General features: G+C 32.9%; 1 protein-coding gene across 1 annotated transcript in view; it reads left to right on the top strand.

Annotated features, from left to right (window-relative positions):
* The window catches only part of PKHD1L1 (PKHD1 like 1), a 148437-nt gene that overhangs the window by 103390 nt on the left and 28354 nt on the right, over window positions 1-16693 (top strand). The window contains exons 56-63 of the mRNA XM_081071037.1: window positions 852-981; window positions 2385-2503; window positions 4876-5005; window positions 6759-6932; window positions 10743-10846; window positions 11798-11927; window positions 12690-12811; window positions 14487-14577. Coding sequence (XP_080927163.1) covers window positions 852-981; window positions 2385-2503; window positions 4876-5005; window positions 6759-6932; window positions 10743-10846; window positions 11798-11927; window positions 12690-12811; window positions 14487-14577 — 1000 coding nt within the window. The remainder of the gene's footprint in view (window positions 1-851; window positions 982-2384; window positions 2504-4875; window positions 5006-6758; window positions 6933-10742; window positions 10847-11797; window positions 11928-12689; window positions 12812-14486; window positions 14578-16693) is intronic.

Genomic DNA, 16693 nt, shown 5'->3' with positions numbered 1-16693 from the left:
CATAGATGGAATTATGAAAACAGAAGCAGACTAATAAAAATATGTCAGTAGTTTGGAACAATCACCTCATTCTCTCATAAACCTCAGATGATCTTGGTCATATAGCAGTTTAATCAGTTTAATTGTTAAATCAATCTTTTATTATCAATCATTAAAACGAATGGCCTAACCAAAAAGCTATTAAGCACCATTAAAACTAAAGTGTGTAGTAGCTTTTCTTTGGTAAAACTGGGATTTTAATGCTTTAAAGGTATGTGACATCTTGGTTAGATTCATGAGCTTTGAGGTAAGGAAAACTATAGTTGAATCTAGACATCACTGTTTTATAGTTGGTTAACCTTGGATAAAGCTTTTAGCATCAGTTTTCTCACCTATAAAATGAGAATAATACCAATTCATGGTTTAGTGTAAAGGTTAAATTATATATGTAAAGCCTTACACATTATGTCTGACATAGAATCAGCAAGCATTTAGTCATAGCTTTATTATTAACAATGATGGCTCATAAATAGCATAGCTTTGAAGATTATATTTTATATATGCCATACTATTTTAAAATACAGTGTGATTTGTTCGAACAGTATTAGTTTAGGTCTTATGAGGTCTTGTTTTTAGGTCTAGTTCTGACAGTAAGTAGATATTGAATTTGACCTTGGAAAAATAATTTAAATTGTGTGTCCCAACGTGAATGGATTAAATTAAGGTTACTTACGGTTTTAATACTGTTCTTTGTATAACAGAATTCATTCATTTTTACTAGAGGAAGCTGCCAGTCTTCCTAATTCCTTTTTTATGGGGGAAATTTTTTCTGCCCACTTTTCAAGTATTAACAATTTTCTGCTTCACTGCAGGGAGGTAGGTTAATTGGTGGCTGGGAAGATAAACCCTTTAAAGGAGAATTACAGATTATTCTTAGAGGAAATCATTCTACCCCAGAGTGGGCTTTTCCAGAAGGACCAAATCAAGGATCAAAGGTCTTAGGTATGTGTTTCCAGATATCAAAAGTGTCATTCAAATCAATTTTAAGAATCTACTTTAAAACATATAGCACTAAAGTACTTGTTATCAGTTCATGATTTATGGTATGAGAAGCTTTTACAGATATTTATTTATAGTGAAGGGTTATAAAAGTGGCAGAGATTTTTAAAAGTTAAATCATGTCACATTAAAATAGATATAGATGTGTATATTTTAAACCAAAATGTAATTCATTGCAAAACTAACATTAACAAATCTCTCCATATGCATATTATGTCTCCAGTCTGGTTTTCTTCATAATCTGTCATTTATATAAACAATACTTTGCATATTTTGGTGCTTTTCCCCTGAAAGGTAACTCTCCCACATATTATTTCATTCACAGTATTAATAATCTGTGGATCAGTTGACTCTGCTAGCAGCTACCCAACCATAATTGTTGCTAAGTTTTCATTTCCCACTTACATTTGTTTGGCTGTACATATTCCTATTTGAATCTGGAAAGCAAAGGACCTGAGGGGGGTTTAATTTGGTCACAATAAGTAACTGCTTTTATTAATTCTACTGCACATTTATTTAATAGACACAAAAAATCATGTGCTACAATTACTCCACAGTACAATTTCTAAAATGGTGACAATCGGTATATAAGGGGGTGAAAAATGGCTTGAGATTGCATTAGTCAGCTCTCCCGAGACAACTTCAAATCTTTAAAAAAAAGACCCACGCAGGCAAATTCAATCTTAAAAAAATTGTTTTTATGGACTTATTTTTATTTCAAAAATAACATTTTAAATAATACAGAACAGTATCAAGAAAAACATTAAGAAAAAATATACATCTTTACAATTCTACTCCTCTCTTGAGGAAACTAGCATTAGTTAGCAATTTTTACATGTCTTTTCATGTTTTTTATCTATGTCTATATTCATGTTACATATATTGATTTGTGGTGGTAGTATTTTGCCCTTTACAAAAATATGGTCAAGCTAAATATATTAGTATACAGTTTTCTTTTTTTCAGTTAATGTGGATATCTTTCTAGATCAATACATATTGATAACACTCTTCTTTTTATAGCATATTACACCACAGTTAGTATATTATACTTTATCCCATCATTCTATCAATGTACAATTGGATTAATTCTAGTTTTCTAATATTTTCAAATATTGTAGTAAGTATCCTCATTCATATATCCTGTGTACTGGCTTTAATTTCTATGGATTAGATTCCTCAAAGTGGGTCAAAGAGTCAAAGCCCTGAGCAGATAACCCCAAGTCATTTCATTCATTCTAAAATATTCAGTCACTTATTAAAATAAAGCACTGAACTGTTTCATTTTATATTAGCACCTAACTCAGTACTGTGTGATGGGTAAATAGGAGTGTGTTTTTCTCCTGCAGGCGTGTTTGGTGAGCTGGATCTTCATGGAATTCCACGTTCGGTATATAAAACTAAACTCTCAGAAACCGCAGAGGCAGGTTCCAAAGTCCTATCTCTGATGGATGCTGTGGATTGGCAGGTAGAGGAAATATTATGGGGTGGAAAGTGAATACACATAGTGGGTCAACTTAAAAAGGTGTCTTCTTTATTCTCATGGACTTTTTTTCTCATGTGATTAACTAGATGAAAAATGCATATTTTGCAATTAGTGTACACTCAAAAAACTGACATGACAGCAGGCACTTAAGAACTGTGGTCTCAAAGGTCCTTCAGAATATGTAAAGAACGTCATGTATATATTAGTTATGAAAGGGAAATACGAAACTTTTGGGGCAATAAAAAATATTTATTTTTTACAAATTCTTGCAAAACAGAAAAAAGGAATTATTTTAAATGCATTTTATTGTTATTTTGGTTACCTCTTTTAATTTATTATTTTACATGTTAAGCATTTGGAACGAGAACAAATTCTGATGCCCAGTGATATTCGAATAATGCCTGTGTTACATGAGAGATTTTGGTAAAATATATGTTATGGCATTTCCTATCTCTACTATACTCATAAGCATGCACAGGCCACAGTCTCACATGTTTTGCAAATACTCTTAATGCTAAAGGATCAGGGAAACGGATGGCGTCCTCTTCCAAACTCTCAGATCTCAGCCAGTTCCCTTCTGCTAAGAATAAGCTTTTAAGTCACAGAACAAAGAGAGGCTTAGTCTGAGTCAATCAAAACAAATCAAACACACAGGCTGGCTCTGTGAATGTAGTTTAAAATCAGTAAATAGAAGGAGGATTTATGGGGAGGTATTCTAATCTACTTATGATAGATTTTATTTGTAAGAATTGAGGTGTAATTGCTTTTTAAAGAAAGTAATTAAATGATTCCAATATCCCTATTTATCCAATTAATATTTTCTCTGTATTATTTATTCAGTTAATGTTTAATCAAGTATTAAATATTCTAAGCACTGAGGGTTCAGTTGTGAAGAAACTGGTCAAACTGCCATGGAAATTGCATTGGGATAGGAGAGGCAGACACTAAATGAACAAATAAATATGTGTTAATTTCAGATTATAATGTGCGTGATGAAGGAAATCAAACAGGTAGTGTGACGGACTGCCATGGTAGAGGGTGGCAGATAACAGTAAATAGGGTGGCCAGAGAAGGCCTCTCTCAAGGGTATGGTGGGGTTCGGGACATGCAACCCCAAAATATTGAATTCAGGAAATGCTACCCCAAATCCTTGAATATTTTAAGATGAAGGAATTTGAGAAACAGCCTGCCCCAGAAAAACTTTCTACTTTCCCCTGAAGCAGGTCATAAAACCTTCATGTGAGAGGTGACTTCCCCCCACACCCAGAGGAAAAGACCATCTTTATCTCTGAAGACGAAGGGACAGAGAGAGGAACCTGAATGAAGAAGATTTGCTAGTTACCGTGTTTCCCCCAAAATAAGACCTAGCCGGACAATCAGCTCTAATGCGTCTTTTGGAGCAAAAATTAATATAAGATCCGGTATTATAGTATAGTATAGTATAGTATAGTATAGTATAGTATAGTATAGTATAGTGTATTATATAAGACCCAGTCTTATATTATAGTAAAATAAGAACTGGGTCTTATATTAATTTTTGCTCCAAAAGGTGCATTAGAGCTGATTATCTGGCGAGGTCTTATTTTCAGGGAAACATGGTATCCCAATTTATTACACTTAACCCATACTCTATCACATTTTCCCACTACTCTCCACTCCTCATTAAACCTAGCATAAAAATGGTCAGGTTTAATATTTTCTTTAGATCTTCATGTCCTTACCAAGGCCCCTGTGTCACATAAAATTTATATTAAATAAATTTATATGCTTTCTCTTGTTAATCTGTCTTTTGTACAGGGGTCCCAGCCAAGAACTTAGAAGGGTAAAGGAAAAATTATTTTTCTCCCCTACAGGTACATTTGAGCAGAGAATTGGATGGCAAGAAGGAGCAGCTTGTCATACACAATATACAAAGATTCTCAGACTTGTTCTTGCTCTTCAAGTTTTCTCTTCCCTTCCCACCTTTCAGGAATATCAAGTGATAGTTAATTGTGTTAAATTTTAAAAATCTCAGGAAATTTTTTTAAGTCTTAAGAATATTGTCCTCATCAGTTTTTGATAAAAATATGAATATATTATCTTTCATCTATTTTTTAATGTACATAGCCTGTGATTTTATTAAATGACTGAATTAAATTTAAGGAAATGCTGAGATATTTCAAAATTTAGAATTCTTAATATCAAACAAAAGCATATTTATTTTAGAGACCTAAGTGTCCTAGTATATTGTTTGTTTTCTCTGATAATCCCATATTCTAATCATATATAAATTAAATTAGAATTACTTAACAGTTATCGAGAAATATAAACCTATTTTTTAAATTGTTCTTGCACCTGACACTTGGATTTTCTAGGAGGGAGAAGATATTGTGATAACAACCACAAGCTATGATTACCACCAAACAGAAACTAGAAGTATCGTTAAAATCCTGCATGATCACAAAATCCTGATTCTCAACGATACTCTTTCCTACACTCACCTTGGTAAGTGGCTGTTCTGTAACCAAATAGATAATTAAAATGTCTTGAAATATTCACATTTTAGTGCTCTTCTCTGTAATTACAATTAATTCGATGAACCATCTCGCAAATATTTTAGAGGAGCATTTCACTCAGATTGGCACTGGTACCCAAGGGGTGCCACTATTTATATGTGGGCTACAGAGAGTCCCTGCTGTAAGCATTCATTCATTCAGCAGATACTCAGCGGAGACCTACTGCATTACATTCTATGGGATAAGGCAGACTTTCTGTTCTAAGCAGGCTTCTAGGTGATTCTTATGCACACTGAAATCTGAGAGCCCTTGATCTGAGAGCATCTGATTGGTTTCATTGACACATTCCTTAGCTGTAACTACTTTTAGACAAGCTACAGCCAAATGGTAAAACTAATTCTCCAGGATAGAAGGAATTAATCAGTATCATCTGAAGACCGTCTTTCAGCCTGTAGGATCAGGACCTTCCCAGCACCCCAGCCTTTCCCCATTTGACATGCTACCTTCATCTGAATCCCAGGAAGTGGAAACAGACAGGAGTGGAATGTTAGAAAAACCTCTCATATGCTGCTGTTGCTTATCAGAACTGCAGCTATAAGGCAGCGTGAGAGACTGGTGGACATTTGACCTGCATGAAAAAAAGCAACTTGAAAGAACTTTTTAAAGCTGTATTTTCATAGAAGCACATGTGTCTATCCTTCTCTATCACATGTTTTTCTGTAAATCAAAAGGAAAAGATTTCATTAAAGAAGATTTTAATCATAAAACAAAAAAGGTTTTGAAGTTTGACATTATAGAGTCTTTCCTTTAAACTACCAAACATTTCTCTCTGTTTGAAATGTACCTGCTTGTCTTAAAATTTTGAATAAGATTTCTAGAAATGTAGAACTTAATTTAGGTTATGTGTTACAAATCATTCAGATATAAATGTACAGACTGTGTTTCCTATGCTACTACATATTTATAAAGAATTGTGTTTGATACAAAATATGCCACAGGAAAAGTGGAACAAACCAAGGTTTCGGGTCAGGAGAGGTAATGTCTGTATATTCCCGATTCTCCACATGGCCTTGGGCAAATTCTTTTACTTCTCTACCTCGTTTCCTCATCTATTGCGAGCTTCTCAACTTCCCTTACAACAGTGTTTTCGTGTATAATTTAAAGTAATTGCAAACTATCTGAGAAGCAATAACTTCATAATTGGCGGATTATAGTAGTAATCTTTTTGATGTTTGTAGAAGAGCTTTTTTGATTATATTTAATTTTATAAATGAAAAGATATCATAATTTCAGTCTGCCATCTACCCTGTTTCCCCAAAAATAAGACCTAGCCAGACAATCAGCTCTAATGCATCTTTTAGAGCAAAAATTAATATTAAAGACCAGGTATTATATTATATTATACTATACTATACTATACTATACTATACTATACTATACTATACTACATTACATTACATTACATTACATTACATTACATTATAATAAAGACCTGGTCTTATTTTACTATAAGTCTTATATTAATTTTTGCTCCAAAAGATGCATTGGAGCTAATTGTCCAGCTAGGTCTTATTTTCAGGGAAACACGGTACGTCTGTATAAGCATGCAACTCTAATCAGTTCATGCATTTATGGTGACTTTTGGTATAATAGAAAGTTATGTGGCCTGTGAACTACAAAGAAACTAATAAAGACAGACATTTCTCAGCACTGGTAATAATGCAGCGATTCTTCTGTTGCAGCGGAAAGATACCATGTTCCTGGAACTGGTCACAGCTACACGTTAGCAGCTGATGTTGGGATACTGAGTAGAAATATCAAAATACTTGGTGAAGACTACCCTGGTTGGTTCAAGGAATCTTTTGGTGCACGTGTGCTGGTCAGCTCATTCAGTGAAAATATGATGACATTTAAAGGTTGGTACAAGTTCAGTTTATTTTTCTGAATGAAAGATAATGTAGTCTCTTTTATGTTTAGTTAATTCTTAAACAAGTCTCACTTCTTTATAGAATCATGTGTGTTAAAAAAAATTCAACAGAATACATTTTAAAGATCTTACTGGCTTTATCCAATGATTCATGAATCAGGCAGCATCCAGTCTAGCAGATAAAAAGGAGCTCTGAAGACCTGTACAAAATGAAAGACTTTATAAGCAGAAGGAAGCAGGAACAAGGAAGTTGTATTGGGCAGAAAAGACAATTGGTTATTGCAAAGTTACTTTCCCTATAGAGGATTGTAGGGGTCTATGAGGTAAATGACCCAACTAATGCTGATCAGGCGATTTCTGATTGGTTTAAGATTCCATTTCTGGGAGAGCCAAACCTGTAATTAAGTTAAATTTTGGTTTGGTGATGTGTGGCTTAGTGTAAGTGACTTCATTTTGGGCCTGATGTATTATTTTTAACAAATGGGAAAATGAAGCCTTGAGGTGGGATTATGTACCCCAGGTGCTACCTTCCTAAACTAAATCCCTAACATTTTATCTTCCTACTTATTATGTATTCCTACTTATTTTATCTTCATAGACAATAAGAATTATCAAATGAACTATGACCTTATGGAACAGCTAGCCCAGGCTCTCACCCAAACAAGAATCACTGAAAATAGAGAAACTAGTATAATGAATTCCAATGTATCCATCACCAGCTACCACAATTATCAACTTTGTCCAGTATTGTTTCATCTATATGCCCACCCACACTCTTCAAGTCCCTGGATTATTGAAGCAATCACATATATTTTTTATAATTAACGTATAACATTGTGTAAATTTAAGATGTACAATGTGTTGATTTGATACATTTATGTACTGCAATATGATTACTACCATAGCATTAGGTAACATTTATATCACGTTGCATAATTGTTATTTTATTTTGTGGTGAGAACAATTAAAATTAGTCTCTTAGTAACTTTGAAGTTTATAATACAGCATTGTTGACTGTAATCACTGTACCGTACATTAGATCTCCAGGACTTACTTATCTAGTAGTTGCAATGCTTGTACCCTTAAACATCTCCCCAGTTCCTTCACTTCCTACACCCAATAACCATCATTCCACTCTCTGTTTTTACAAGTTCAGCTTTTTTAGATTCCCCACATAAGTATTTGTCTTTGTCTGACTTGTCTCACTTAGCATAATGCCCTCAAGGTCAATCCATATGGATGCAAATGGTAAGAGTTCCTCCTTTCTCCATGTATACATACATATACCATGTCTTCTTTATCCATTCATCTGTTGATGATGGACACTTAGACTGTTTTCATGTCTTGGCTATTGTGAATGAAGCAACCACATAGTTTTTCACTTAGGAGTATTTCAGTATGTAACTCTAAAAGACTTCTTTAAAAACACCTGTAAGTCTCAAATTTTATAATGTTAATAATAATTCCATGTCATTAAATAATTTTTTTGCATTCTCCCACTTTGTTCATTCTTTCCCTCTTTTTTAAGCCTTACTTCCTTTCCCTTGCACTTTCTTTGTTCAAATCAGGATCAAAATAAGATCCATGTTGCAGTTGGTGATGAATCTTAAATCTCTTTGATTCATTTCTTTTTCCTTGCAATTTATTGAGAAAAGGAGCTATGTCATCTAGGTCCTCTAGTGTTTCCAACAGTCTGGAATTTAGTTATTGAATCCCTAGAATTTAAGTTGTTCCCATCTCCCTTGTATTTTCTTGGCATATGTAGTCTAGAACCAGAAAACTGATCAGACTCAGTTTTTAGACAATGATTCTATATAGTTGGTAGTGTGTTTTTCCATTAGTAAGCACATAATGTACCACTATTTCTCCTTTTGTGATGTTTGCAGTCATTAATGATCATTGCCTGTATTAAATTACTGAGGTTTAAAATGGTTATGGTTTCTTTCTACCATTCCCTCCTCATTTATAATCTAGAATACTTCTATAAAGAGAAGATTCTCTGGACAACTTTTTGTCTACCCTGAAGGACAGTCTATGTAGGAAATGTAGGAAAAATGCTTTGTTCTTTCCCCTCTTTAACTAATTTTCAAAATAATGAATTGGTTCCCAAGCATCCTCAAAGGTGACAAGAAGTTTTTATTTGTTTTGTTTTTAGTATCATTTTGAGATCCACGGATTTAACCATATTTGATATGTTGTAATCCACTGTGATTGTTGGTCTCATTGATACTGAAAATGCCCTCACACCGACCTTCAGAACCTTTTCATGCGAATGCCTGAGTTCTCCTTTTGACTAATTGTTTTTTTAGCTTCTTCACCTTCTGATATGGCAAGCACATGATGAAATGTTTTTTTCCTGAGACTGGGAATAAATTCTTCCTCTAAGTAACCCTGGTTCTTTTCATTGCAAGATGATATTTCAATTCCCCAATCTGGGTACAATGAGTAATCATCTATTCTAGACTTGAAACTGCTTCAGGAGATCCTCACTTGTTCACATTCCTGCCCATTCCATTTTGCAATAGCTCTAATTTTAGAAAAACTTTATATTGAACAAGTAGATATCCCACCATAACTTCTACCTATTGGTCAGACTCTGGCAACAGAAGCTTAACTGATGGTGATATCTTGACAATAACGATAGTCATGACACAAGATTCCAGGCTTAGCATTTAACTGTGCTTAGCATTTCACACATATTATCTCATTTAATACTCATAGCACTATGGCATAAATATTGTCTCCCTTTTAATTATAAAGAAATATAGATGATTAGAGCTGTGAAATTGTTCTGATATTGGATACTAATTCATGTCTGTCTCATTAAAAGTCCTATGATGGACCCTATTCCCATGACAACCTTTCCTTGCTCCTATAAATTATTTTGTGATATTAAGTCAAGGAAATACATCTATGGCATTTGTAGGCCCAGTTGGTCTTAGTCATCATTTCTTCTCTGTCTCTCTCTTATCAATCTTCTGTTCTCCACCATATAGCCAATCTCTGGCTCACAGGCTATGCTTTTACCTCCTAGTACAAAGTTTCTCTTCTCTAGAATATTTTATTAGATACCAGTTTTTGAAACAAAAGCTGTTTTTTACCAGCCATGAATCACTGTGCCTCAGTTTTCTTATATAGAAGATAGCAATAATAAGAGTTCATAACTCATAGGATGTTGTTTGAGAATTAAACTACACATTGCCTGTCAAGTACTTAGGATAGCATGTGGCACAGAGTAATCTCTCATGGATTGTTATTGCTGTTATTATGAATCTAGGAAATTGGCTTTTGTCAGCTCGATGGTACTGATGACAAATTGATGAGCAGATAGTTAGATAGCAATGCATATTCTGGAAGAAATTATGTAAGGATAATGCCCTTAAAAGCTCTCAAAATGGAAATGTCAGGTAAATTATATCTCATGTCATGCATGTGGATAATGTCACTGCCACGGGGGTGAAAATTAGTTCTTGGGGGATGAAAAAACCCTTAGGTATTACAATGGTTTGTGGCCCTCCAAAGGACCACCATATGTTAACAGGTATATAGTATATCTGTGATATTAAAATTTTATGTGGAGGGAGTTATTAGGGAAAAATGTCTAAAAGGACTCTGGGGGGCAGTGAAAAAGTTCAGATATACTGCCTCACTTTTATTAAAGAAGAAAAGAAAAACTGAGATTTCCATGAAAAAGTTGAAAACAAATTTGTACTTTGGAAAATTACAACTTTTGTAGCTCTTCAAAACATTTTTTATCCTGTTTCAAAATAAAAAAAAATTAACTCTCTCTTTCCCCTAGGAAATGCAAGAATAAGTAATGTGGAATTTTATCACAGTGGTCAAGAAGGCTTCAGGGATAGCACAGATCCAAGATATGCTGTAACATTTCTTAACCTAGGACAGGTTTGTACTTTATTTTTAATATTTGCACGTATTCAAAGTAAAATATTTTAATTTTGATTGGATTTTGATTTAATTGTATTAAATAGCCATATCTTAGAATTACTAAGACAATAAGCTAATGTAGTAAAACGAATTTCTTAGATACATTTCCTGGTAACTTTTTTAGACTCATTAGCAGCATTTCATACGAACTCATTTCATGCATTCATTTAAGATCGGTGAAAAAAAAAAAACAACATAGAAAACGGAACACAAAAGGTGAAAGGATTGAAGATGTATAATAGTATTTTACATCTCCACTTTACTTTGCAATGACCAAAAATATTCCCAAGCAGTTTCTATTAAACAAAGTGAGTATTACTTACATTTCTCAAATGAAAAGCATGTCTGTGTATCCATGCCTCTCTCAAAAGTGGGAAAGTAAATATTCTGAGATGGCTGGTGATACAGGAAAAATGAGAGAGCATATTTCTTATGGAAATAAAAAATAATCTTGTAGGTGTAAAACTGAAGCCCCTAACCTACTCATTGACTGGTTCCGTATAGACATTTAACTTGTATGCCCTTCACTAGTGTTATCAACTTTCATAATTAAACAAAAAGAAATCCCTGCTCATCATACAGTAAATTATTCTGAAAAATAACTTTTAGTACTTTGGCATTATATAGGTAATGACTGGAATATAAATGCATAGAAAAGTACTTGAGAATTTTTAATCTGCATTTAAAATAAGCATACTTTTTTTTTTGCTCTATTTAATCATAAATTCAAGGTATGTGGCAATTTCCCAGGATTAAAAGACCTGCTGGGAAATCATCTTTCATGAAATGTAAATTGCATATTTTATTTATCAAAGTTTGTTTCCCGAAAGTCATCTACTTCTAACTTGTCTCTTTAAATACATTTTCATTTTATTTTTAAAACATTCACTAAATCCTCATGTTTTATAGATTCAAGAACATGGATCATCTTATATTCGAGGCTGTGCTTTTCACCATGGCTTTTCCCCAGCAATTGGTGTGTTTGGAACAGATGGATTGGACATAGATGATAACATCATTCACTTTACAGTGGGGGAAGGTATTATAATAATGTTTCGGTCCAAATAACATGTCTTTCTGAGACAATCTTATCTGTAAACTCTAGGGATATGCTGTCCAGGTGATCTTCCTGTAAGAATGGAAATAGTCTTTATCTGTGCTAATATAGTAATTACTAAATCACATGTGTCCATTGAGCACTTGAAATGTGGCTAGTGTGACTGAGGAACTGGATTTTTTATTATGATTATACTTAAGATAATTGTACTTACTTTACATTTAAGTAGTCACATTGGCAATGGATACCATATTGGACAAGAAAAATTATTTACCCAACCATGATTTTATGTGAGTTATCTAATCATCAATAGTTTAAATTGCTGTGACTTTTTAAAATACACCTCACATGTCAGTCAAAAAGATTATTCAAATAAAGGTTATTATTAGATAAAAGTTATATTCGATTATAAGAGGTTATGTTTTCTTGAATATCAATGTAAAGCATAATACAAACCTATTTAATGTGTTCAAAATTTATTTCTGTGTTTGTTAAAATCTGAGGTGGAGCCTGTGAACCCACATGTTTAAGAAGCACCCCAGAAGATTCTAAGTCAGGTAGTCTATTAAAGAGACAGAGTTTTACTATCAAAGAGTTCAGAGGGCTTACTCTAAAATATAAGGGGTTCATTTGTCAGGCTCAAACCACAAAACTAATCTCATGAAAAAAAAAAAAGGAAGACATTCCTCATAGTGCTTATTACAAATGCATATGTATTTGAGGGGGATTTTATTTTTTTTCCAGGTATAAGAATATGGGGGCAGGCCAACAGAGTCCGAGGAAACTTGGTTGCACTTTCAGTTTGGCCAGGAACCTATCAGAACAGAAAAGATTTTAGTTCTACTCTCTGGCATGCAGCGATTGAGGTAGTGTGAACAAATTTATAATTATAATTATACAAAATTATAATTTCCTTAGTGAAGATTTCTGTAGAAACTGTGAATCTCAACATGTTATTGAAAACCATTTCTTGCTTAGATATAGATTGGTGAACTACTGAAATGAGCTAATTGAAGGAGTGAATGAACTTTCTTAAAAGATATTGTGAGCTCCAACAGCCATTGGTGACTTTTCTTTGTGTTAATGTTAATTGGTTTAAATAGCTCTTTTATTTGTTTGCTTCTCCAACATTAATTATTGCTTTCAAGTTGTGGTTCAAGGTCTCTCTGCTGCTAATTGATTGAATATCTTGCACATATTACTACTTAGCCCTGAATTGAGTTTCCTTCCTAATATGGAAAGTTAGGATGATAGATTATTGAATCTCTAAAATCCCTTTCTCATCTAAAATGCTTACAATTCTCTATGCAAGGTTATATACCCTTATCAAATATTATTTATTGGACCCTTCTTGCTGACCATGAAGTTCCTTCGATTACTGTTGGTCTTTATTTAGATGTGGAGTGAGATTACAAGCAAGAAACTAGAAAGTAAAGAGAAAATATTTGGAGGAAACATAGCTTCCTATTGTTTTTATTTTACTTACCTATACCATGGGAACAAAGGAGAATTGAAAATAGCTCTCTTTGAAAGATGGGATAGGATTGTGTTTCGTTTTTGTTGAACTATTAATAATCACCTTAAAGTAAGATCTGAAAGCCTGGAGCTCAGTATACATTTATGAGGTAATGATGTTCTCTTTTGATCTATTAATAGATGTTAGAATATAATCAACTGTCAATTCCAAAACTTTATCTGTATTTTTGAAAGCAAAGGTACTTATTTTACTTTTATGAATTCCATTTGACCTTTTATTATAATCTTTAAAAATAAAGGCGTTTAATATACTTTAAATATATATAAAGTATATATATTTAAATAATATATATTTAATATTAATATTAAATATTAATATATTGAACATATATAAAGTATATCTATTTAAATAATATATATTTAAAAATATATATTATTTAAAGTTTAAATATACTTTAAATAATTGAAGTTTTAACCATTTTGCTGACACCACAGGCAAGAACTAAACCTTCTATGCTCTATACTTTTCATATTCTACCACTTTGACTTGACTCATAAAATGGCTTAATGATTACTTAACACATGTGCTAACCCAGTTTTTTATTATAGCAGATTTTATTTAAATTAGTGAATGCTTCTATTGAATTTAGTGGTACACTGTAATTGCCATAGTTGTTCTTTTTTAAATGAATCAAATTGGTAGTAGAATATAACCAAAAAATGTGATAAAATCTTTGTAAACTTGCTATAATACTGGAATTTGGTCTATGGCTTGTAAATATTGAACGACATCAAGTGGATTTGTGACTGAAATAAAAAATCTCTTAGTATACTTTTCTAATAAAGTCTAAGATATACTATCTAGTTATGGTTTTATACGAAGAACCTAAGGTAATTTTAATGCTTCAATTGTAATGGAAGTTTGAATGGGATGAATAATGAATTAAACTTTTCCTCCTGAAAGTGTAGTCTTAACTAGTTTTCCTATGTTTGTTGCAATATTTGCTCTAATTGCATTATTGTGTAAGAGCCTGACCCAAAGCATTTTCTTTATTATTGTACTAGATAAATAGAGGGACCAATACAATCTTACAAAATAACGTTGTGGCTGGGTTTGGAAGGGCAGGATACCGCATTGATGGAGAACCTTGCTCAAGTAAGTCTTTGGCATAGAGTCACTAAAACTAGGAAACAACTTGTCTAGATTTGTTAGAAATAAATAATTACCATGTGTCAGTTCAATATGTAATCTCTCTTCCTGGACACTGAAAGAACTCAACAAAATTACTTCAAGATACCATTGAGTCTTTAGAGAAATGAATAAACTTTTAAGGATAACTATTTTCCATGTGCATGATCCCAAAACTCGAACAGCAACTTCAGTTCTTTGTTTGGCTGGTATTGGGACAGTGAGTACCTCATCCCACTACCACTTTACAAGAACAAAACTTTTAAGTATAGAGATTCATGTCTATAGGGTTGTGCCACTATCTTATGCTTCCTCTTTAAGGGAATAAATGCTGACTATTCACATGTTAAAATCTGCAAGCATGAAAAAGTCAAAGGACATGAACAGACAGTTCTCAGACACATTTCTATCAGATGAGTAAAAATCAAGACTTAACTGCACAACTGCTATCTTGGCAAGGCTGTGGGGAAACAGGACATTTACACATTGCTGGTTGAAGGCCAAAATGATATGATCCCTACAGATGGGAACCTAGCAATAGCCACCAAAATTATAGGGACATTTACTTTTGGCTCAGCATTTCTACTGTGGTAATCTGACTAACAGTTGCCTCTATAGCAGTTAGAAAAAGATTTGTGAACGAAATTATTCATCACAGTGTTGTCTGTACTGGTAGAAAACTGAAAGCTATATAGAGATATATAGAGATATATAGATATATCCTGGAGATATATATATATATATATATATATATATATATATATATATATATATATATATATACACATATCCAAACATTGGAACACTAGGTCCCTCTTAAAACAAATAAAAAATGATACATATCTATGTATTGATATGAAGAAATATCCAGGATATTCTAAAGTGATAAATGGTGATTGAAGAACAATACTGTATATGCAGAGGGTGCCAAAAAATGTACACACATTTCAAGAAAGGAAACAAACAGTATTAATTATAATGCTCAATATATATTGATAACAAAAGATGAATACAAGTCACATTTGACTTCTGCAATTACAAGAGGTGCTCAAGGTGGTTACCATCAGTGTCCAGACACTTCTGATTATGGCGAACTACTGCTTGAGCATAGATAACATCTCTTAAAAAGTGTATATATATTTTTGTCCCCCCCGGTATAAAACTGTTTCGTATATAATATGTTGTGTAGAAGAAAGGGAAGAAAACAGGCATATGTATGGTATTTGTGTTTACATAAAGAAATAGAGTATAAAAACACAAAATGAAAAAGGTGAGTGGGAACAGGGTGACTGGTGACTTAATATTGTATAACTTTTTGTAACCTCATGATTTTTCAACTACATAAACGAATCATTAGATCAAAAAAGTAAAATAATTGTAGAACTATAGGCTTTACCCCTTGAGAAACTTAAAGGAAATGGCATTTTCTCTGAAAAATTCATACCCCTTTTACAGTTTTTTTTGTATCTCATTGTAATGATTCTTTGAATCAGCATTTTCTTCTATGAATTTAAAAATGACTGGACTTGAGCTAATTTTATTCTTGTGCAAAATACGTTTTGAAGGAATAAAACAACAAATTTAACTGTTGTTTTGCTAACAGATTTAACTGAGTCCTTGATATATGCTCTTATTAAATATTTTAGTTCCCGACAGCTTCAAGTGGCTTTTCTTTGATTAAAATTTAAGAATATGTAATTTCTCTAAAACCTCTTGGAATGTTATTGTGGCTTTTTGAAAATCAAAATATGACCTGTGAATATTGAATATTTACTAATATGTAATGTCATATAGTGCATTTTTCACTGATTATATTGATGTTACTAAATAATTGAGAGTGTCTATAGGAGTTTTTGGATTTGAAGCAATTGAAATATGAAACATTACACAGGAATTAAGGGTCTAAGTTCCTGGAATGGGACATCAACTTATACAGTCCATCTCCCAGACAAGTGAGAGGCTGGGGTGCTGGGAAGGGGGTGATGACCCACACTGGGTCCTAGAGTGGAGCTGTATTTGTCCATGGAGCTACACATTGTAGGAACCGAGGGAGAAACATGCAAACAGCTTCTTATACAGGAAA

This window comes from Rhinolophus hipposideros (genome assembly GCF_964194185.1).
Source record: "Rhinolophus hipposideros genome assembly, chromosome: 13".
In the NCBI taxonomy this organism is placed as follows: domain Eukaryota; kingdom Metazoa; phylum Chordata; class Mammalia; order Chiroptera; family Rhinolophidae; genus Rhinolophus; species Rhinolophus hipposideros.
This window is presented reverse-complemented; position numbering and strand designations above follow the sequence as displayed.